The 23696-nt window shown below is 46.7% G+C and overlaps 1 protein-coding gene across 27 annotated transcripts in view; it reads right to left on the bottom strand.

Moving 5' to 3' along the window:
- Nucleotides 1-23696, bottom strand: part of PTPRT (protein tyrosine phosphatase receptor type T) — a 1303183-nt gene that overhangs the window by 189057 nt on the left and 1090430 nt on the right. For 15 of the 27 annotated variants that reach the window (XM_067013228.1, XM_067013229.1, XM_067013218.1 and 12 more), the window contains 2 exons: nucleotides 20702-20738; nucleotides 4744-4800 (listed from right to left, as the gene is read on the bottom strand). In XM_067013228.1, the coding sequence (XP_066869329.1) occupies nucleotides 4744-4800; nucleotides 20702-20738 (94 nt within the window). The remainder of the gene's footprint in view (nucleotides 1-4743; nucleotides 4801-20701; nucleotides 20739-23696) is intronic. The other 12 variants (XM_067013240.1, XM_067013236.1, XM_067013224.1 and 9 more) reach the window with 1 other exon arrangement.

Genomic DNA, 23696 nt, shown 5'->3' with positions numbered 1-23696 from the left:
CCTACATGGTAGAGTTGTTGAGAAGTTTCAGTACATTAATAATATGAAACCCTCAGCACATTCCACGGGACGTCAGAAGGACGTAACACATATTTATGCCCTTACATCCTTGGATGCTTGCTTTAATAAAACCCATTTTATTGTTCTTTTCATCATCATGTTGAGCACCCCTGGTGCCACTGTCCCCCAGAGCTGCCACCTCTCTCCAGCCAGCCTGGCAGGCTGCACTTCCACTGCCTGTCTTCCACCTCTCTCCGCCAAGCACAGCCCCATCATGGTGGGTGTACAGGTTTAAGTCTTTTCCAGAGAGCTTCATCTGGTCCTCCTGCCTCTAGCTCCTCTTCTCGCACCATCCATCAACCCCTGCCAGAGGGCAGAACCTCCCTGGGAGGGTCGCTCACTCCCCAGCATGTCCGAGCCTGCCAGGGGCACCAGGCATCCTGCTGGGCCTTCCCTAAGGCTGCCGTGCTGCTTCCCCATCTGCTGTCAGCCACACAGCCTTGCCCCAAAGGCTCAAACTCTTTCTACCTGGATCCAAGATTTACAAGACATCCCTGGGAAAGTTGCTTTAGAGGCAGTTAGCTGCAAAGCAGTCCCAGAGAGCATACTGTGGCCTGAATCCTGTCACTGTGGCAAGGTCCTGATTTAAAGAATTGCCAGGAAAATAACAATAGAGGGTTTTAACATGAAGTTAGTGCAAAGGAGGGGATGATAGAGTGGAGTTGTACCTGGCACCCTCTCAAGCCAGGAGCCCTGCTGGAAATGCATCCACTTTGTCTGCTGACCCTGGTCATGACTGAGCCTGGCAGGGCACGGACTCATCCTTACTACATCACAGATAAGGAAACCAAGGCTCAGAAAGGCTGAGTGATTTGCCAAAGTTCCCCAGTTTTAAGGAACAGAGTTTGGGTTCCACATGAGGGCTTGTGCCAAAGCCCTCCACAGGGAGAATGGACAATGGGCACTCAGCATGGGCAAGGCAGTGACTATGGGCCAGGCTGCGGGTTCAGACCGGAACAGAGCTGCCTGGCTGACTTTCGGTGCATCCGTTCTAGCCTCCAGATTGGGTGCTGCCAGCCTCCTACTGGGCTCAGTCTCCCAGAGCGCCCCCTGGAGGCCTGGCCAAGCTACTGCAGGGGCTAGAAAAGCACTCTTTCTGTGATGGTGGGTCTGGGGTCCACCTGGTCCTTCAGCTGAAATGTTAAATAACTAGTTATCTGTTCACTGCAGCCTCAAGTCATGCCACTACTGAAAAATACTCAACCCTGACCATAAGAGGTTTTACCTTATTTTTTTTCGATGGAAGCATCCCTGGCCTCTACCCACTACATGCCAGTAACACCTCATACCCAGTTGTGACAACCACATACATCTCCAGATATTGTTGAATGTCGCCTGGGGGTGTGTCTAAATGGAATAAAAAGAACTGAACATTTACTGACCCTCTGCACTCTGTGCATCTATGCTTCTGTCTACCAACTAGGCTCACAGATGGTCAAGCCATTTTGTTGGGTTGTTTTAATTTTTAAAAATGGAAGTATAGTTGATTTACAATGTTGCGTTAGTTTCTGGTGTAGAGCAAAGTGATTCAGTTTTATATCAATATATATATTCTTTTTTCTAAATTCTTTTCCATTATAGGTCATTACAAGATATTGAATATAGTTCCCTACGCTATATAGTAGGACCTTGTTGTTTATCTGTTTTATATACAGTAGTTTGTGTCTGCTAATCCTAAATTCCTAATTACCTCTACATCTGTGCTGTCCAAGATGACAGCCACTAGGCCACACATGGTTACTGAGCACTTGAAATGTGTCTAGTGTGAAGGAGGAACTGAATTTCGAAATTTATCTCCACCAATTTAAATTTTAACACGGGAACACTGTAAAGTATATTTTGTTAAACACAATGTTCATCTTTTAGGATAATATTTCATTATTAACTGTTTAAAATGTAGCATCTGAATTGCAAAGTGCTGTAAGTATAAAATTCACACCAGATTTCAAAGACCTAGTGCTAAAAAAAACAATGCAACATATCTTTCATTAGTAATTTAAAAATATTGATTACATGTTAAAATGATAATATTTTGTAGACATTGGGTGAAATAAAATTTATTAAAATGAATTTCACCTGTTACTTTTTACTTTAATGTGACTAAAAAATTTCAAAACACATACATGGTTGAGATTCTGTACCTACTGAACACAGTGCAACTCTGGAGGTTTTCAACAGGGGGTGCTTTTGCCCCCCAGGGGATATCTGACTGTGTCAGGAGATGTACTTGCTGTCCTAGTTGGGGAATCAAGTGCTCCTGGCATCTAATGGGTTTAGGGATTTGCTAAACATCCTACAATGCACAGGACAGCCTCCCACAATGAAGACTTATCTGTCCCCAAATGGCACTAGTGATGAGGTTGAGAAACCCTACCCTAGAGCGTGAATTCCTTGAAGGAAAAGCCAGTAAGTCAGAAAGACCCGAAGAACTAGTCGGAGTTATCACACACAGTTCTCACCATTAGTGATGGCCAGGGGTGTTGGTAACCTTGCTTCTCCTGATGAAGAGAATGAAGCCCACACTAGAGCAATGACTTGCAAATAAGTGGCCGAGCTGAGACTTGCATTCAGCCTCCACTCACTCTGAAAGCCAGCCTGCCCCCTTGCTCCACAACCGGCTTCCACAGTCCTCTGAGTTGGTGCTGATGCGAAGAGGCTGCTCGTATCCACAGTCTAAGGTCTCCATTACTCAGACCCGGGTGGCTGTTATTCACATCAGCCGTTATTGCTACCAGGGGATGAGCATTAACAAAAACGCCCTTGCAAAGGGACAGCTTCCTGGAAATACTCGCGGGCACCTCACCCATCAACTGAGGCTGAGAAAGGCGTGGAAATAAATGCAACACAATGAAATACATCTGTCAGAGAGGGAGCATTCAGATGCCTCAGAAGGCAAGAGGTAAAACAAACGTGCCTGATTATGGGATTGACTCTGTTTAAAGAAAACATTACAGGACTGCGGACTTGAAGTCATATAACTAGGGAGTGGCTGAGACGACATTCCTAGGGTGTTGACGGTGACATGCTGGGCTATGGGGCTTGATGGCAGGTACAAAGGCGGGGACAGAACTTGGCTGTCGTGAATGCTCTGCTCAGATCTCCTTTCCTGGGCTGGTGCGCTAATCTCCAGCTTGCGGGGAGGGGGGGTGGGTGGCGAGTGCTGGCTGCTAAGAGCTCACAGCCACCTCCTTCCCTGCAGAACTGCCACAAGGCAAAGTGAGGTCGCCTCGCCAGGACACGGGCAATGGCTGAACTGACACAGCGGCACAAATGCTGGCCCCCTTGCCTCAAAGTGGGGACACCCCCGTGACAGGGTCCACACTCCAGAGCCCCCGTGGGCTCAGCTGACACAGTCTCCACATCCTCCCTTGGCTTCTTCCCCGGCCCTACCCCATCTCCCTCACTTTCTTTCTTCTGAGAATACTCATCAGTGAATAATTTGCACAAGAATCTCCATCTCAGGCTCTGTGTCTGGGAAACCCAGCCTAAGACAATCATAAGCAGTGAAGTTTCTGAGTCTGGGAAAGGGGGTGAACAGAAGTGGACCATGAGGTCCCGGATGGCTGGACTCATGTCATCCTTGCATGATGTATCCTCTTTCCCACCATGACAAACTGACCAGTCAGGGACTAGCAGAGAGGAGACCGCTGTCTGAGCAAGAACTTTGAGAGAGGTGCCAGTTAAAGATTTGAAATCTCTAAGAAACCTCCACTGACCAGGAAGGACCCCTGCAGCAGAGCTCTCTATGTCAGCAGGGTGTCTTCTGTCTCGGGGGCTCCGTGATGGGCATTGGCCTCTGATGGGTTCTGCATCCCAATTTTTGAAGAGCAGCGGAAGTTTATATGAAATGAGATTGAAATACGGTGTGCTACAGGGAAGGGGCTGGTTATTTGCTTCAAATAAATACCTACACTATTTATTTAGACTGGGTGTTCCCACGGCATCCTTTTTCCTATTCATTATCTTGTTTCATCTCAGGATACAGCTGCAGAAGACTCTGCATGTGCAAAGTCTATAAGAAAACGGTGCTCCCTAAGAGGGAAGCATTATTACTCTTACTTAACAGATAGGAGAGGTGGGGATCATCATACTGAAGTGACCTGTCCAAGACAAATGGCAGACGGAGAGGGGGGGGGTGTCACAGCCAGATCTAAGCACAGATAAGGTAGGTCAATTTCCCCCCAAACTCAGACCACAGCTCAGCTGTCACTTCCCCTGGGAATCATTCCCTGAGCTCCAGGTATGTTTGTTGGTTTATTGTGAACACCACACGTCTTCTTCGTAGCATGACTCAGAGTTGCAGATGTCCATTTATTTGTGTAGTTTTTTTTTTTTTTTTTCTTTTTGGACTAATGGCTCTTTCCCCTCCCCCAAAGGTATAGGAATATGTTTTCTTTTGCTCATCACTATATACCTCAACGCTTAGAGCAGTGCCTGGCACATAGTAGGTACTTTGTATGCATTAGTAGAATGGGTGAATGAATAGATGGATGGATGGATAGAGGGAGGGAGGGAGGGAGGGATGGAAGGATGGGGGGGTGTGGAGGGATGGCTGGGTGGGTGGATGTGTGGGTGGGGTGGAGGGACTGCCAGTTCCTCTCTGGTGCACCTGGCCCGCAGGGACCACTGAGCACAGGCTGCTCTCACTTCCCCCCCCCCCTGCCCAGGGCCTCTGGTGATCACCTGTGGTGAGGAGGCAGAGTGGAGTCCCCGGGGTCACCTGGGCGCTGCCCATTGGTGCTGACCACAAGGAAGCCAGTCCCCAGGCAGCATGCAGAAGAGAAGGAGAGAAAGAAACACACATGAACACGTGAACAAAACTGCAATTCTCGTGGCTCTGAAGAGCTCACACTAAACAGCAGAAGAACATCATGATCTAACAAAACAGGGCCTGAAACAGATTTTTTTAAAATGAAATAAGAGTCACCCTTTATCAAGTACCCATGACATGCCAGGGACTCTGCCAGGTACTTCACATACAGGGTTTCTAAGACTTAGAACAACCCAGAAAGGTCAGTATTATTATAAACCAACCCATCGCCTTTCCAGCCAGACACCTTCTCCCCGTCTTCCCTTTCTCAGTAAATGGCGCCACCATCCACGTAGCCACGCCGTCCACAAGCCTGGGAGTCATCCTTTACCTCTGCTTTTTACTGACCACCCCCCCCCGACTTCCGATCGCTTGGCATGCCTTCTTAATTCTACTCCAGAAAAGGTACTGAAGCTGCCCCCTTCTCTCCAGTTTCATCTCCACTCCGTTCAAGCCATCCTCCTGTTTCGCCTGGGTTATTGAAGCAGCCCCTGCTGGACTTCCTGCCTCCAGTCCTGTTCCCTTCAGTTCATTCTCCATCCTTCAGCCAAAACGCATCAGGTCCACGTCAGCCTCCTTAACCCAGTTCACAGACCGTCAGTGAAGAGTCTCCCGCCTGCCTCTCTCCACTCCCGCCACCGCACTCTGTGCTCTGCCCTGAGCACAATACACTCCTTTCCCTCATCAACAGCGCCCCCCAGCCCACCTTCTTGTCGGTAGGCCTTACCTAGGCTGGTCACTTGGTGTGGAAACACCCCCTTCCTGCCTCTTCACCTGGATGACGGCTGTTCATCCTCCAGGGGTCGGTTCAGAAATCCTTGTCTCTGGGAGACCCACCATATATGGGTCAGACGCCCTTCCTCTGTCTTCCCCGAACACCCTGGTCTTCCCTTCTCCAAGCAATAACCTCGCTGTATTTTAAGCGGCTGCCACCCCTGCAATTCTGAGTCTCCTTGAAATCAGTCACTGTCATTTACTTGTCATGTACTAGCATCCTGCTGTGGCATTGTGCTGGAGCTAGCACAGTAGGTATTCAGGGTATATCTGTTGAATAAATGAAGGAAGGAAGGAAGGGAGGATGAATCAGAAAATTGATGTAACTTGCTCAAGGTCACAGAACGATGAACCGGCAGAGGCAGTATTCAGACCCTGGTTTGTACGACTTCAATGTTCTGTCCTTTTGAACCCACTACTTGCCTCTGGAAAGAAACTGAATCAAAAAGCAGGAAGGTGTCCTAGGCCCCGTCAAAGGCTGCAGGTTTCTCTAGTGATCCATCAACAAAATTGCATAAAGTCCTTATACAAAATGGAGAGAGGGGTAGGACATCCCAGACCAACTGATAAACAGGAAATGCATAATTTCAAAAATGCACACAAATGGCAAGCTTTACCAACAGCTGTGAAATACGTCAAACTGTAACCACCGGTCAACAGCAATCATAATACTCCTCCCTCAAAGGTATGGGGAACTTCACCATTTTCAAACAACGTTCTAAGTCCAACTTCACCATTTTCAAACCACGTTCTAGTTTTGTAGAAAACTGCTATAGCTGGTAGGCCAAATCTGGCCACCCACTGTTTTCTGTGTGCCCACCGGTGAAGATGGTTTTTACACTTTTTTTTTTTTTTTTTTTGCGGTACGCGGGCCTCTCACTGTTGTGGCCTCTCCCGCTGTGGAGCACAGGCTCCGGACGCGCAGGCCCAGCGGCCACGGCTCATGGGCCCAGCCGCTCCGCGGCACGTGGGATCCTCCCGGACCGAGGCACGAACCCGTATCCCCTGCATCGGCAGGCGGACTCTCAACCGCTGCGCCACCAGGGAAGCCCGGTTTTTACACTTTTTAATGGCTGGGGAGAAAAATAAAAAGAAGAGTAATATTTTGTGACACCTGAAAATTATATAAAATTCAAATTTCGGTGTCCATAAATAAAGTTTTATCGGAACACAGCCATACTCGTTTTACATGTATTATCTACGGCTGCTTTTGTGCTACCATGACCAAGTTGAGAAGTAGTGACAGAGACCATATGGCCTGAAAAACTGAAAGTCACTATCTGGCACTTCCCAGAAAAGTTTGCCAACCCCTGTTCTAAGCGCATGTTCTTATTGACTTTGCCCCCCAACCTTTTGAGGTAGGCAAGACAAAGACTGTTGGCCTGGTATGTCAGAAAAAGAAATAGAAGGCTGAGAGAAGACGTGACTCGAATTCCCATCTGGCCGCTTTCAGCAGCCTCCTCCCTGTTCTTCCCTGCTCCAGCCTTATCCTTGCCTCAGCCTCTGTTCTCTGGTCCAGTTTCTAAGCTATAATTAGGGTAGCCTTCAAGACAAAGGCAGCCTGCTAAGCACCTCCAAGGGCTCGCACTGTCTCAGGACAATCATTGCTCCTCTATATGCCATGGGGCTAATGCAGAGTCCTAGTGTCCTGGCCTTGTTTACCACTCCAGCCTCATCTCTGATCCTTCCCAGCCTCCTGTGGTCACACTGGCATTCTAGCCACGGTTCAAAGGCGCCCTGTCCCATTCAAGTTCAGTGGCCACCTCTCTTGCCTCCAGTGATCTGCATGTGCAAATTCCTCAGCTCAGAAGACCTCCCTGTCTTACTCTCCAGCCTTGTTCAATATGATAATTGTCACTCTTCTTTCAAAACTTGGTCTCAGTGACCACATGTCTGAGAAGGTACACCCTAAATTGACTTATGTTTCTCTTCTCTGTGCTTCCACAGCATCCTGAATTTACCTTCATCATAGCCCTTATCATAGTGTATTGATATAATTACTCTTGGTTGGCTCTCCCACTACTTACTATTTGTTGAGTGCTTATTATTAGCCAGGCATTGCACTAAGCACTTGATGTGCATTAGCTCATTAAATTTTTTTGTTTGTTTTTTTTTTGTGGTACACGGGCCTCTCACTGTTGTGGCCTCTCCCGTTGCAGAGCACAGGCTCCGGACACGCAGGCTCAGTGGCCATGGCTCACGGGTCCAGCTGCTCCGTGGCATGTGGGATCTTCCCGGACCGGGGCACGAACCCGTGACCCCTGCATCGGCAGGCGGATTCTCAACCACTGCGCCACCAGGGAAGCCCCAGCTCATTAAATTCTTAATTAGCCCATGAAGTAAGTGGTGTTATTGTCATTGTTTCATAGGTGGGGAAACTGAGACACAGAGCAGTTAAGCACATTTTCTAGCTTGGAGTCAAAGACTGTCCAAATCCAAAGACAAACTTCTTAACCTCTAGGAGACGAGGGACCACATATCAATATTAAGCTGCACTCAAAACTAAATGGATACATGAAATTCTAGTTTAGCATTTTTCATTTACTAGCTGTGTCACTTGGAAAACTACACAGATTTTGGAGTTTCAATTTCTCTACTTATAAAATGGGGATAACAGTAAGTATCTCATGAAGTTCTTTTGAGGATTAAATGAAAAAGAGTTAAAGCCTTAGTTTGGTTGGGAGGCCCAGAGGAGCCTCCCCACCCTACAATCTATGGCTACAACTGTTTAGCAGGAATGCTCAGCTATGAGGGGTAGGAACAGAGGTGTATCTGGACAGGTGCTGGGATGGGGAGAAGTCTTCCCAGTGGGTGGAGTAACAGAAGTTAAGTGATGGATCATGGGTCTCAGCAGGACACAAAGGAAGTAGAAATAGCAAAAGGACTCAAATATTTAGTGCTAGAGATAACTGGAGTTTATTGGTGCCTGGCCCATCTCTCCCTAAGGCATATGGAAGAATTCTAGTCTCATCAAGGTCATGTAAGTGGAAGTCACATGAGTTATTTCCAAGTGAAGTATTTAAGATCCAGGTTACTACTTCCATACTTATTTCTCCCCTGCTATGGGGTCCTTTGAGGTCACTTATATTCTAGGTGGCATAACGACAAAGAGACCTTTGTGGCATTGAACTACTGAGATTTAGGTATTAATTTGTTGTTGCAGCAAAACCTAGCTTATCCTGACTAATCCAGCAGAACAAAAGATGGAAGTCCCTTGCTTTTTCCTCTGTCATCTGGTCTGCCTACAATGTGGCTTTTTTACTGGAGGATTCATGATCCTTCTCTCCTCACAGCTTCCAGAGCTTGTTCATATGTATATATGTCAGCCATTAACAAAAACATTGAGACCATGCAAAGAAGAAGGAGGTCTGAATACTGAGTGCCTCAGACTTGCTTTCTGGTTTTTTTCCCTTCTAAAGCAATAAAGGTTGAATGCAAAGACATGCTGGTAGACTAAAGATGGCCCTGGATCAGATAACCTTGAAGACAAATTAATTTCTTGATTTATTAGCTTCAATACATTGTGGAAGTAAAGCTGAGGGCTCCTTGAGGTACCTCACCTTCTGCTCCAGATCCCAGGACTTAGCTTGAATACTGCTGAAGACAGGCCAAAGACCCATCATCACACCCTAAAGGTTCTATTATCAGCTGTTACTGGAAAAGAGGGATGGGAAGGAGTTAACAAATAGGAGACAGAGGACCCTGACAGTGGCTCATAGAATCCCACCCAGTCTGTGGTACTGACAAGATTCAAAATGGTGCCATGGAAATGCCATGAGCTTTGGAGTTAGATCTGAGTGACAATTCTGAGGGACCTTAAGCTCTTTATTTAACCCATTTGAGCTTACACTGCTTCATTTCTTAAGTAAGGGTAATAATGACGACCACTATTTATTTAGTGCATAATAAATGCCAGGCTTTACTTCTATCATTGCATTGTAGACTCATGTGAACACACAGTCCTATGACTTGTACACAATAGGTGGTTAATTTTTGCTAACACGCCCAACACTACATTGAAACCCCATCAGGGAAAGCTCCAATGGAGCTTTATGCTTTTTATTTCCATCCCTTGGCTCCAGCCTACCCACGTTTTCTCCCTTTCCTTGATCCCTGATTCTAAAAGGCCTACTATTCCCTTCATAAGATGCAACGGCTTTGGGATATCAGATCTGAGCTAAAGTCAACTTGGGTGTCTCAGGTCTTAAGTAGATAATTCTCATTTCTAGTTTAGAGGGATGAAATAGGACTCCTCAGGGATATGCTTGAAGGACAGGTATTGGTCCTGGCTTTTGTTTTCTGGACTCTGTTGTACCAGCTTTGTCTTCCTGAGTGGGATGTGGAGAAGGTGTGCACGTGTGTGTTATGGGGTGGTGGCCGGAGCAAATCTAGAGAGTAGGGAGTAGGGCGAGGACAGAGGAGACTAGAGAGATGTTCCAGCTGTTGTAGCAAGAGAAACGTTAAAGGGTTGGGATACTTAAAGGTCTTCTTTAGGTTCTTTTACAGTATACTCATGATATAATCCTCTTATTCCATCTTGTCACATAACCTTCAAGGAAATCCACATTATTCCATTGGCATTTTAGGGTCTAGAAGATGCTGGGTGAGAGCAAAGAGGCCCAAGGGACAAAGAGACCTTGTTACACTCAAGTAATTCTGAGAACCCCAAGCATGGAAAATTCATCTCATGGGGCTTGGCTAGAGAGGAGTAGTACTCCCCTGCCCTAACCCCAAAACACACACCTGGGCTTTCTCCTCTGAAAGTCTGGTAGGACTTCTAAGGACTGAACAGTAACCAAGAGTTTTCCAACAGACTCGCTCACTATAGCCTAGCCTCTCACAAGTGATCCTTCATTATAGCCCCTACTTCCAGGTGCCCTAGCTAGATTTGAGCACCCTGTGATTCTGGATCCCTCCTGAAATTGCTGGACAGATGATGACAAGGGGAAAAGTGCCATAGTCAAAGGTTAGCAAGTGCATGAGCAAAATCTTATACTCAGTCAATGCAAATATATTATTGCTGTGTAGGAGCTCATCTAAACACAGTCGCCTGTAGATGAAGAGGATAAATGCTAAAAGCCAAGGCCAGTGTCATTCCTGTCCCCTCTCAGTTTCTGCACTTTGAATCTAGCCTGAGTCCATTTGATAAATGCCTGGTTTGTACAACTGTATGAGAAGCGACTACGGTCCAGGCTTTGGCTTTCTTCCCTGGGGAAGAGCAGAGAGAGGACGTGTGCTTAGCAGACCTGGGTCTCCAGGTCTCATATAAGACAAGACCCAGAAGAAGGAAGAAAGGATGTGCAAGCTGTATCATCTATGATGTTCTTGACCTTTTATGTGCATTACCCCAAATTAACAGGGGAAAGAACTAATGATCTTAGGCCTAAAAGTGATGGGATGGACTCCTAGAGGTTGTGACTTGTTCAAGGTTAAACAGCTAAATTTTGGATGTGGGATTTGAAACCAGGTGTCTCTGATTTCCCATTATTCCAGGTAATCTCTCGAGAAAGCTTTATAGAAGACAGAATCTTCCATATAAAAGTGGATCAATGGAAGCAGGGAGGGCAGGCAGTGGGCATTTCCTACCTGATAGCAGACAATTCCTACATCTTGCTTGGCTTCTCACATAACCTGTGGCAGGTTATTCTTGTAACTGAAAAAGCCAGGGAGACATAGGGACACATCACTCCCCTTCTGGGCCCCAGTCTTAGCATCTGTGAAATGAGGGCATCTCACTGGAGAATGGCTATTTATTGTCCCCGCAGGGGTGAGAATCCATTAGAAAGACAGGAGAGAAAATGCTGGATGAAATCTACCTCAGGCTTAGCCATTATAAAAAGAAGCCACATTTACAAAACACTATTACCCACCCTCTTGTTACCCGAGACAGTGGTTTTAGTCCATCAATACCACCAGGCAGCACGGGACTATGGGTGACACTGGTCCCTTATCTCATGCTTCATTATTCTGGAGTTCAGCTTTCAGCACCTACTCTGAGGGGGCTGTTTTAATGGGATCCTTAGAGAGTGTTTACTAGATTAAAACTGTGACTTTCTTCTGCAAAGCAACTCTGCAAATGGCTTTATGGGTTTCCGGATTTATTCTGTCTCAATGACTGGGCTCAGTTTGCAAATCAAATCAAAGCTGATTTTTCCAACTGCCACTTGGGCACAGCCAGCGGGAGTCTGCAGAGCCAGCTGCGTTCCCTTGCCGGCTGGCACCAAAGATGGGAGTGAGGCTGCCTGCAGGGGGCCAGAGAGGTTCCAATGGGAAGACAGTGGACAAGCAAGGACCTGACTGACCCCAACTGAGGTGGGAGGAACAAGTCCGAGGAGGCAAATTTTATTTTCTGGAAGGAGAAAAGGCAGATTTATGTGGCCCCAAAGACTGAAGGGCAGAAATAACAGGCAGCCAATTTGGACCCCTGATGTTGAGGTTTCCTTCAACTAAAGTGTCCAATGGTGGGACGACCTCCCTGGGGGAGTAGTGAGGTCCCTGTCACAACAGGCAATCAAGCAGAGCCAGGCTGGTCTTTTTGTTAGTGGGGATTGTAGATCATGCAGCTAATCCCTGCCTCTACCACTTTTATTCCTACCTTCCAAGAGGACATTAAAAATTTTTTTTAAAAATTTTATTTATTTTTCCTGGCTGCATTGGGTCTTTGCTGCGGTGCGTGGGCTTCTCTTTGCAGTGGCTTCTCTTGTTGACGGAGCACAGGCACATGGGCTTCAGTAATTGCCACACGCGGGCCCTAGAGCACGCAGGCTTCAGTAGTTGTGGCGCACGGGCTTAGTTGCTCCGCGGCACGTGGGATCTTCCCGGACCAGGGCTAGAACCCGTGTCCCCTGCATTGGCAGGCGGATTCTTAACCACTGCACCACCAGGGAAGTCCCCAAGAGAACATTTTGACAAGTAGCTTGTATTTGAAAAAAATGAGGTCATGGAAGGCCTCAGCCAGCCAGCCAGCCAGCCAGCCATCTAGCCATTGATGCATACATTAATTGACTGATTGAGTGATCAGTCCATTGATTTATCTATTTGTTCGTTCAACATATATTACTGAGCACTAATGTTCGCTAGGATCTGGGGACACAACATGGCTCAAAATAGGCACAAGCCTTTCACTTTACTTCACTTAGAATCTAGCTGGGAGACAGACATTCAATATGTAAGCTAACAAAAATATATATATTTATAAGTCATGATGAAGGCTATGAAAAAAAGTACAGGGTATAATGAGAGTGGAAAACGCTGGGGATACACATTAGACTGGAGGTTAGGATGGTCTTTCTGAGGAGGCGGGATTGAAGCTGCAATCTGAAAGATGTACATCTGTTAAGCCAGATAATTTCAGGCAGAGGGGGCAGGATGAGCAAAGGTCTTATTGCAGCAAAAATAGAAATAAAGTTTTCCCTCTCCTGAGAACAAGGAAAGTAAAGGGAACAGTGAACAGACTAGAGAAGAAACATAACATGGTCTGAAAGAGTGAATCACTCCTAGTTTTTAACTGTTACTAATCTGTAGTGCCTGTAACTAGATTTGTACTTCGCAAAGCTAACCTATTACTCTTTAATACTATGTGAATTACATCCTGCACTCCCTTGTAGCATTTGCATTTCAGAAAAAAGGTTGGAGGTCGATAACCCAGAGACAAAGGGACTCAATTACCTGGCTGCCTGATGCCAGCTGTGACTGTTTTGAAATAACGCGGGAAGAAGAATGCAAGACCTTCACTACTTTGATCTTTATCATCTACCCCAGACTGCGAGCCCTACATATAAAATCTTCTCCGTTTGGGGGTGGGGGGCCACACACAGTTCTTGAGGCGCTAGCCTGCTGTGTCTTCCCTTCTGCCTGGCAGAACAATAAAGCCACCTCCCTCTTCCTCCAAAATCTCTGTCTCCGTATTTCTGTTTGGCATCGGTGCACAGGGAAGCCGATTATTTCGGCAACAGTCCTGAGGTTGGAAGGAGCTCGAAAGCAGAGCAGTGTGCTGGAGTGGAGTGAATAAGAGGACAGAAGCCTGGATGAAGCTGGAGGGTAGGAAGGGGCCAAATCATGCAGCCAAGTCTGGTGGAGGCAGGGCCTGTGGGCAGGAGAAAGTAGCAAAGTGAATGAGTGCATGGAAGGAGGCGGGGAAGAATTAGGCAGGAGAATGTGTGTAGGCAGGGGGGCTTGGATGGAACTGCACACAGCTTCTGGAAGGGGAACGGACCAATCTGGTTCCAGAACCGAGCCTCTGTGTTCAGTTCCATTTCCCCCATGGCCTGCTCTGGCCCAGCCAGAAGGGCATGAATTCAGATACTGGGTACCTCTTTCAGCCACTGAAACCCTGCGCATGCTCCACAGAGAGGATGATCAGCTTGCCTGGGAACAGGTGTCTCTCACTTCAATTTCAGCACCTTGGAAGTTTAGGTCTCCCACCCCAAGTTTTCACAAGCTCCGTTTTCCCAGGCATGTTCTGCTCTATCTCTTCAACCTGGTTCCTACAACGAGCCCATCCCCAGCCTTCCCAGAAGAGAGTGAACAGTACTGAATGGGTCTAAGTCCACCTCCCTCACAGTTCCTGTTTTAACTACAAGAACAAAACCTAACTTTTTTTTTTTTTTTTTGTGGTACATGGGCCTCTCACTGCTGCGGCCTCTCCCATTGCGGAGTACAGGCTCCGGATGCACAGGCTCAGCAGCCATGGCTCACGGGCCCAGTCGCTCCGCGGCACGTGGGATCTTCCCGGACCGGGACACGAACCCGCGTCCCCTGCATCGGCAGGCGGATTCTCAACCACTGCGCCACCAGGGAAGACCTCATAACCTAACTTTTAAATGGATCTTTTTTTCCTCCCTGACTGCCCTCCCTTCAAAGTCTGAATCAGAGTGCTCTGTTTCCAAACCAAAACTTAATGTCTATTTACCCACTGGCTGTAGTTTTCTCTATATAGCTCTGAGCAGACACCCGGAGCTAGAGTCGGCCAAGCAAAGGGCTTCTGAAATGTTCTTTTAGACCTTGAACTTGAGGCAGTTCCATTAGCTTTTTGCTATCCTCAACCTGAAGATGTAACATGCTCCACATAAGAAGAGCCCTGTGGTCCACGCTGTTGGTGCCACACCCAGATCCCCTTTACAGATTGGTGTGACATCCTCCAGCTCCTGCGTGTGTGGGGGGCTAAGGACTCACCCCTGTAAGTCTCTCCAGAGGCTTGTGCAAGGCTCAGAGGTGCCACTTCCTCTGGAGCTACCTGAGAAATCTCCTGAGGGGAAGGAGAAGGGGAAGGGAAGGGAAAATGCCAAGGGCTGATTGGTAATGGGGGAGGAGTCCTGGTTTCTTGCCTCAAAGCAGAACAACTTTGGAGAACTTTACACTCTACCCTGGGATCTGGCCTAGACTTAACTTTTGAGAAGAGATTCTTACTCAGCCTTTTCCCTCTTGCACTTACAGATTTCTTCCAAGAGCTCTCCCTCAGTACGTCCCATGCACCCAAATCCCTGCCTCGGGCTCTGCTTCTCGGGAATATGTCTTAAAATGCTACCATTCTTCTTTATCTGCTCACTGACAAATTCCTCTTCCCCACTACAGCTGAACTCATGTTCTGATTTCTCTGAATCTCCAGTCCGCGTTAACAGCCAACCCCTGGCTGAGGAACAAGATACAGAAGATGTGAATCTGGGATAGTGCACCATGCCCCCGCCCCTCCATATCAATGAAAAAGACTGCCTTCCAGCATTCTGAGAGGAGCCTGTCCTAATCCCAGAACTAACCCTTCCACTAGCTAATACCAAACTTCCATCCCACAGTCCCTTAGCAGCACCTTCAGCAGGAGGTTCTGCCCCGGCTCTATAAATAAATACTGCCCCCTGGTGGTGTGTGAATCCACCGGCCAGATGCTCTCTAAACACAGGGGACTTGGCTCTTCCCGTCTGGGCTGAGGGTGTGGCTCCTCTCACAGGGTGAGGTCCTGAGTCCGCTGGCTTCTCAAATGTCACCCTTGGACTCAATTCCCAGTGTTAGTTGAGAAGGGGTGGTGATGAGACGAGGCAGCACAAAGTCTCTCACGCTGCACCCATCCCAGGGGAGGGAGCCCCAGGGGGGTGTCCCAGGAACACACACTCATTAGTGTCTAGGGCTTTAGCTCTGCTGCCATCAGACCTCACTCAGTACCTCTCACTTCTCTTTACAGGCACTGATCACAATCATAACTCCACCACTGTCTGTTACAATCCTTCACTTAATGTCTGTTTCTGCCCTAGACTGTGAGCTTCTTGAGGACCAGAAGCACGCCTGCTGGTTCATCGCAAAATCCCTAGTTCCTTACAAGGTACCTGGCACACACATGCTCAGTGAGTGAGCTGACCACAGGAGAGAAATAATGGTCATCGATCGTGATTTTTTAAAATTTCCAAAACAATTTGCAGTAAATAATACCACGTTTATGTTTATGATATCATTCGATTCTCATAACAAACTAGTGGGTGGAGGTCTCGGTGTGCTGGAGCTGGCTTGCATCTGCTTGCTACAGAAGAAATGTCGCTAAACATTCAGGACTTTCTTGTAAGCCAGTTGTTAAACCATTGGTAACTTGATATTGGATTTGTTGGTATATTTACACCCTGGAAATGGACAAAGACTACAAATAAGGGTTTTTCTTTTACAAAGAGCAGGTTTATCAGCAAACCACTGGCAATAGGTACGTTCCAAAATTGTTGTGTGGGGCTTCCCTGGCGGCGCAGTGGTTGAGAGTCTGCCTGCCAATGCAGGGGACATGGGTTCGAGCCCTGGTCTGGGAGGATCCCACGTGCCGCGGAGCAACTAGGCCCGTGAGCCACAACTACTGAGCCTGCGTGTCTGGAGCCTGTGCTCCGCAACAAGAGAGGCCGCGACAGTGAGAGGCCCGTGCACCGTGATGAAGAGTGGTCCCTGCTCGCGGCAACTAGAGAGAGCCCTCGCACAGAAACGAAGACACAACACAGCCAAAAATAAAATAAATAAATTAATTAATTTAAAAAAATGTTGTGTGAATGGGTAGATGGGGATCACTTTAAATACGGTGCTGCTGAGGTTTGAGAAGATGGAGTGAGACCCCCAGAGTCTCTGAGCCTTGCGGCAGTGAAATGCTGACTCCAAATGCATTTCCTACTTCAGCAGGCATTTTTCGAGGGTCAACTATGTGCCAGGAACTTCCTGCCATGGCACAATGTGACTGGGAAATTAGTGGTTAGGCCCGAGCAGTTCCTCATCAGAACTCTCAAACAACAGTGCTGGTGCCTGTCCCAGGAGGCCTGGCCCTGCCCAGCACCTGATGCTCCACCATCATGTGGGGTCTGGGAAGGGTCCTGCTGCCACGGACCCAGCATCTGGTGTGTAGGGGTGGCCCACTGTGTGTACCCCCTGCCCTGGGCTCCTTCCACAGAACATGCAGCTCCTCTGCATGAGGCAGCCTCGCTCAGCTTCCGAAAGGAACAGGAGCCACATCTGGACCTCAGCCCACCTCCGGGGCGCCCTCTGGCAGGGCCCGTTCTGGCTCCTTGCACATCCTTAAAAGCTACTGGGATCACGCTGTGAATGGTAAAGAGTAAGAGGTTTCAATGGGAACCACTGGACACTGCCCCTCACTGCATGGGGCCAGTTATGGATTGAACTGTGTTTCCCCCAAATGCTTATGTTAATGTCCTAACCTTAGACTGTGACCTTATTTGGTAATAGGGTCCTTGTAGAGGTAATTAGTTAAGTTAGGATGAGGTCGTACTGGAGTAAGGTGGGTCCCCAATCCAATACGATCAGTGTCCTTATAAAAAGGGAGAATTTGGACAGATACACATAGAGGAAGATGTGAAGAAGGCAGAGATCGGGGTGATAGTTCTACAAGCCAGGGAATGCCAAAGATGGCCAGAAAACCACCAGAAGCTGGAGGAAAGGAGTGTAACAGACTCTCCCTCACAGCCCTCAAAGGAGCCAACCCTGCTGACATCTTGATCTTGGACTTCTAGCCTCCAGACGTGTAAGACAATAAATGTTGTTGTTTAAGCCACTTAGTTTGTGGGACTCTGCAGTAGCCAAAAACTAACCCAGGTCCCTTGCTTTGCAAACCTCAAAACTGGGCAGCACTTAGAGCCTGGGTGACTAACGGCGACCTTACAGACAGACAAGGGCTAGAGCTGCACGCTAGAGCCTAGGACTGTATTTAATAGGAGATGCCCTGGGCATCTGGTCAGGTCAGAATGACCCGGAACAGCATCAGGCTGTACCATTCTGAGTGGCAGCCCTCCAGTTCCCCGGGACCCACACAGCTGACCACAGATGCTGTCTGGAGTCACCAGGGTCAGGGACAGGACATCAGCAAGTCGCTTCATCGCCACAGCACTGGCCTCAAGCCTGCCCGTGTGACCACACTCCAGAGGCTGGCTGGCCGCTGGCAGACCCGTGCAGAAGGTGCCACAATGACAGAGAGGTGGAGGAGCCTGGAGGGAGACAGATGGCCCATGGAATCTGCCGCTGGGACTTCACATACCCCCACTGCCTGCAGGATTCCCACCATCGTATTTTCTCTATTTAAAAAGCCAGTTATTTTCAGCAAACCCATAAAAAGGGAAAATTGATTCACATCAGCAGGAAAGGGATGGGTCAAATATTGATTCCTGGACTTAGATCCTTGATGCCAAGTCCTCACGGGCAGTGCGTGAATTCAGGTAGGGTTCTCCTTTACCCTGGATGCTCCAAGGGTACAGAGTAGACATAGCCAAACACAGCTTTCCCTGACCTGTGCGTGACGGGCGTTCTGCATTACCCAGCCCTCTGCCCCACTGCCAAGTGCAGGCTGGAGTGACGGCCCTCACTGGAAAACAAGGGTGTGCAAGCTTGGAATCCACCACTTACTCCCGACTCCTCTGAGCCCTGCCCGGGCATGGCCAGCTGGGCATTCGTACTCATTAATGCATTCCTATCCTTTCCCACGCCACACCTGGCGTGTGTACACAACACACTCCACTAAAGGAAGATGGTGACCTAAACATCAGACAAGAAGAGAAATCCTTATGTTAAGAAGAGGTAGAGAGTTCTTCTGTTCCAGTTCTTTAAAGGCCACTGTAATTCTGCAGATTAGCAATGCAACTTTGGAGGAGTGTGGCATGGTGGGCTCTCTATCTATCAGGACAGTAGGTCCTGACATTGCCAGCCACATATACTTGTAAATATTCTCTCTCGAAGTCCCCACGTACACCCTTGCCTGTCCGATCACATGTTCCCAATTCCCAGTTCAGAAAAGACGATCCAACAAACTCCCCTTTATGAGGACTTATGTCCCAGAGCGTGTCCTTAGAATCCCACACATCCTGCAGGGGACAGCAATGGCGTCAATCCCTCCCTTGTCTAGGGGGTCAAAAGCTAGTGGGAGCCATGGAGCACCGTCACGGGGAAGGTTTCTCTGCGTGTTTCCTGCCCCCTCCTGGGGGATGCTGCAGACACCCAGCTGTCCAGCTTGAGACCAGAGCTTTCGTGCTGGCCAATGGATGAGGTTCTTCTTTCTAGATTATCTGTTTTCTTCAGTGCAGAAGTCTGCCAAGGCCCATAATTTGTGTCACTTTTGTTTGCAGGCTATCAATTCTCCTTGCCTCACAAGGAGTATTTTCTCTCTTTCTGTCTGGTAGCCCGGGTTCTCGAGAGAGAACACATTAGGGACATGTCGACCTCTCCCGACGTATGTGAAACCAGAGTGAGCTCTTACCGCAGAGAGCCCTTAGTGCTCCTGTCTTCTTCCTCCTGCAGCTTCCCTTTTCTGCCTACAAATTGATGTGATTTTCTTCAAAGTTATAAAAGTGATGTGTGATAGGTCGCGCTGCATATTTTGCCAAATAACCATAAAATATTCTTCTCTCCCCCCCCCACCCCGTCTCTTGTCTCTTCCCCTCCCTGACATGTGTGCATTTTCCTCTGTATGTGTGTGCCTGCGTGTATATCCTCACATATGTGTATACATACTTGAGTCACTGTCTTTGTCTATACTTTGTATCTATGACTATATGTTTACTTATATTTACACTTACCATCGCTGTGGAAGCAATCTATGAAACTATATATGCTGTCAATAAATGCAGGGAACAGAATGCAACTGCCCAATTTTGGTGTGTTTATACAGGGAGGAGAGCTGTTTAAAGTATCAATTCTATAACAAAAAGATAAACCTGATTTCTAACCATTCAACCTTGTAATAGGTGAAATGATAACAAACCATTCATTGATTTTTTTTTTTTTTTTTTTTTTTTTTTGTGGTACGCGGGCCTCTCACTGTTGTGGCCTCTCCCTTTGCGGAGCACAGGCTCCGGACGCGCAGGCTCAGCGGCCATGGCTCACGGGCTCAGTTGCTCCGCGGCACGTGGGATCTTCCCGGACCGGGGCACGAACCCGTGTCCCCTGCATCGGCAGGCGGACTCTCAACCACTGCGCCACCAGGGAAGCCCCATTCATTGATTTTGTTTTTAAAGAATAAGAAACAGAAGCATGTACCAATTGAAAGAGCCAGGCAATTCAATTATAATTAGGGAAACAAAAAGTGATGAGCCTGAACAATGCTGCCTCAGTTTGGGGGATTAGTGTTGAAAATGCCAACTACATAACGATGCAGTGTTTGTTTTCTCATTACCGAAGGCACTAACACTAATCACCTCATTTTTGAAAGCCATGCGCCAATTGAACAAAGTGCAAAACCAGAAGATAGGTCTAACTGACATGCAAAAAAAGCACCCAAACACAGACCCAAATACAATGAAAATCTATAGCAGAAGACTATTTGAGTATATTTATATTTACCACTCCACTGACTAATGTACCAGCTTGTCCATCCATCCAGCCATCCATTGACTAAACAAATGTTTTGAGCTCTTCCTATGCTTTAGGCACTGTGTTATTAATATATATCGTAAGTATATATTAATACCTCGATGCAAATGACTCCAATGAAAATAACAATTCTTTCTTGTTACTTTTAGCCATTGTTGCCTAAAATTTCCCTGTGTGGCTAGAGGGAGAAGTACTTAAATGGCTGAAGACAGACAGGGCATGCCAACATACCTTTCGTAGCCAGACGAACACAGTTGATTTTGGTCTCCTGTGAACAACAAAAGTGAGACTTCAGTTAATTTGTCGTGGTTTTGGTTTTTTAATACATATAAAATATACATATACATATTTGCATATATAGGCATGCATATGTATTTTTAATTATAATTCAAAATTTGTCCCTTCTATTTTTTCCACCATTGGAATCACCTTTGAATTCTATGTCATTTCTTTTCATGCTAGGTACATATTTTGTTACTTTCACTTCCTGGCTCCCATCACCTCATAAGCTTCTTCCCCAGACAGAACCAATGCATAAATACTGCCCAGCACAGAACAACTTTAATCATAACACTAAGTGGGTACACTGTGGCATGTGTGTGCTTCACTCAGTTGCACGGGTTAGTAAATGGTATCAAGGGCATCCTTGCGAAGCTCTGTTGAAAGTATATAATGCACCTATAGGCATACACTGAAACAGACACTTAAGAATAGCCCAGTCAATACGAATGTGTAAGAAACAAACTGCAAAATTCATGTTCAAAAAGTTACTTTGGCCCAGAGATCTCTCGTAGACACCTTACAGTTTTCATAGATAATGTTGTGTGGGTGTGTTGGCGTGGCAATAGAATCTTTGCTTGGTGAGCTATCTTGTTGCTGTTGGCTGCTCCCCAAGTGAACAGGATCCATAAATTTATGATGTTGCTGGGCATGCAGTTGAGATACAGAAGAGTGTGCTTAGCAAGAGAATCATTTTAGCCTGCGTTATTGGGATCATATCCTAGGAGGTTGTGGAACCAGTTGAACATTCCAGTTGACTAAGTTATACCCCCGGTAAGAGTCTGAATATTGTGTAGCAAAGGAAAATAAAAAGCAAAGAATGCTTTTCTCTTTCTGACTTACTTCACTCTGTCCACCCACCTCACTACAAATAACTCAATTTCGTCTCTTTTTATGGCTGAGTAATATTCCACTGTATATATGTGCCACATATTCTTTATCCATTCATCTGTTGATGGACACTTAGGTTGCTTCCATGTCCTGGCTATTGTAAATGGAACTGCAAAACAAATACCATATGCTAACACATATATATGGAATCTAAGAAAAAAAAAATTAAAAGGTCATGAAGAACCTAGGGACAAGATGGGAATAAAGACACAGACCTACTAGAGAATGGACTTGAGGATGTGGGGAGGGGGGAGGGTAAGCTGGGACAAAGTGAGAGAGTGGCATGGACATATATACACTACCAAACCTAAAATAGATTGCTAGTGGGAAGCAGCCGTGCAGTACAGGGAGATAAGCTCGGTGGTTTATGACCACCTAGAGGGGTGGGATAGGGAGGGTGGGAGGGAGGGAGACGCAAGAGGGAGGAGATATGGGGACATATGTATATGTATAGCTGATTCACTTTGTTACAAAGCAGAAACTAACACATCATTGTAAAGCAATTATACTCCAATAAAGATGCTTAAAAAAAAAAAAAAACCCAAAGAATGCAAGCGTGTGATGCTCAAGAATCCAATGCCTATCTTGCTAATGCTCACACATAAGGAAACACTTCATCCTGAAGACACTGAGCTAGTAAGGATTATGCAGAAGTAATAAAACCCATGAAATTCAGGGGCTAAAAACAGCAAAGGTGTTTATTATCCACTCAAGCTACATGTCCAATGTAGGCGTATGGCTGGGTCTGAGGGCGAGGTAATGGTGGTGGTTAGGGGATACTCTAATCATTGTAGTCACTCAAAGACCAAGGCTGGTACCTCCATTTTACCACAATTATTCAGTGTTCACTGAGGCAGGAGAAAAGCATGATGAAGAGTTAAACACTGGCAACTATCAGAAGTAACACTTTGACTCAGGTTTCATCAGCTAGAGCCACTCACAGGGCCATGCCTGACTTTAGTGAGGTAGGAAATGGAGTCCTCCAGGCACCAAGAAGAGAAGCAATGATAATGTCTATAGCAGAGTCTATTTTATCCATGCACACCTCCAAATGCTAGGAATTGTCACTCCTATTAAACCCAAGTATGACTCCCCAATGGTCTTGATTCTGTTCTGCAGACGACAGAAAGTCTGCCCTTGCTTGTGTAGGAAAGATGTCTTGACATTGAAAGACAGTTCTCAGGTTCATTAACCTTCTTCTTCTTCAATTCCTCATACGATAAGAATTCGAGTCCTTTGAACTAATACCTATCATGCTCCTTCTGGGTCACTTTCCACAAAGGTGAAGGCTAATGTGTCTTTTGAGGGAAAGTATGCTTTAAAATGTGTCACATTAAAGGGAATATTGGGTAGCCACAATGGTTTATTCTACTGCCTTCTTCCTCATTCGTAGAACTTTCTAATTCTCCTTAGAACCATCTTCCCTTCCACAGTTGCATGCCTGAAAGTGAACCATTTCCCAATACCACCTCCTCCACCCGAATCTATTCAACTATTTTCTATCATCTAGAGCATACATCTGATTATGTTGAACTATCCTTGGCTCTCACAACCATGACTCTGACATAATCTGCTTTCTTCCAAGTTCCTGACATCTTTAATTCCATAACCAATTTGTCTTTGTTGGTTAGAATCAAGTACAGAATAACAAAGTCCTGAGTCACTCTCTTGGCCTTCTGGGTGACTGAATTGTTAGCAAGCAAGTCAGGAACATGCTTGAAATTCTGCATTTGATCATTTGGGAAGTCTGGCCTGTGGGCATTCACTCAAAGTTCCCAACTGTTTCCGTAAAAAGGAAATGAGTACTTTCCTCATGCCAAGATTATGTAAGCCTTTGGGAAAAGGAAAAGCATTTGGTATATTTTCCGTTCCATCTCCACAGTACAATACAATTTCGTGTCCCCATTATTTTAACCTCACTCACATTCCATCTCCCACTCTAGACTTGCAAATCTGCACACAGGAATGTATCACTTTGGGATAGAATATAATGCCCTAACTGTTGTGCTTCTGTTGAGACCTGCTTCTACTCAAGGATGTGCCAGTGCTGTGCGAT

Source organism: Kogia breviceps, chromosome 14, assembly GCF_026419965.1.
Source record: "Kogia breviceps isolate mKogBre1 chromosome 14, mKogBre1 haplotype 1, whole genome shotgun sequence".
Lineage (NCBI taxonomy): Eukaryota > Metazoa > Chordata > Mammalia > Artiodactyla > Physeteridae > Kogia > Kogia breviceps.
The sequence above is the reverse complement of the archived record's forward strand: the minus strand, read 5'-3'. Positions and strand labels throughout refer to the sequence as shown.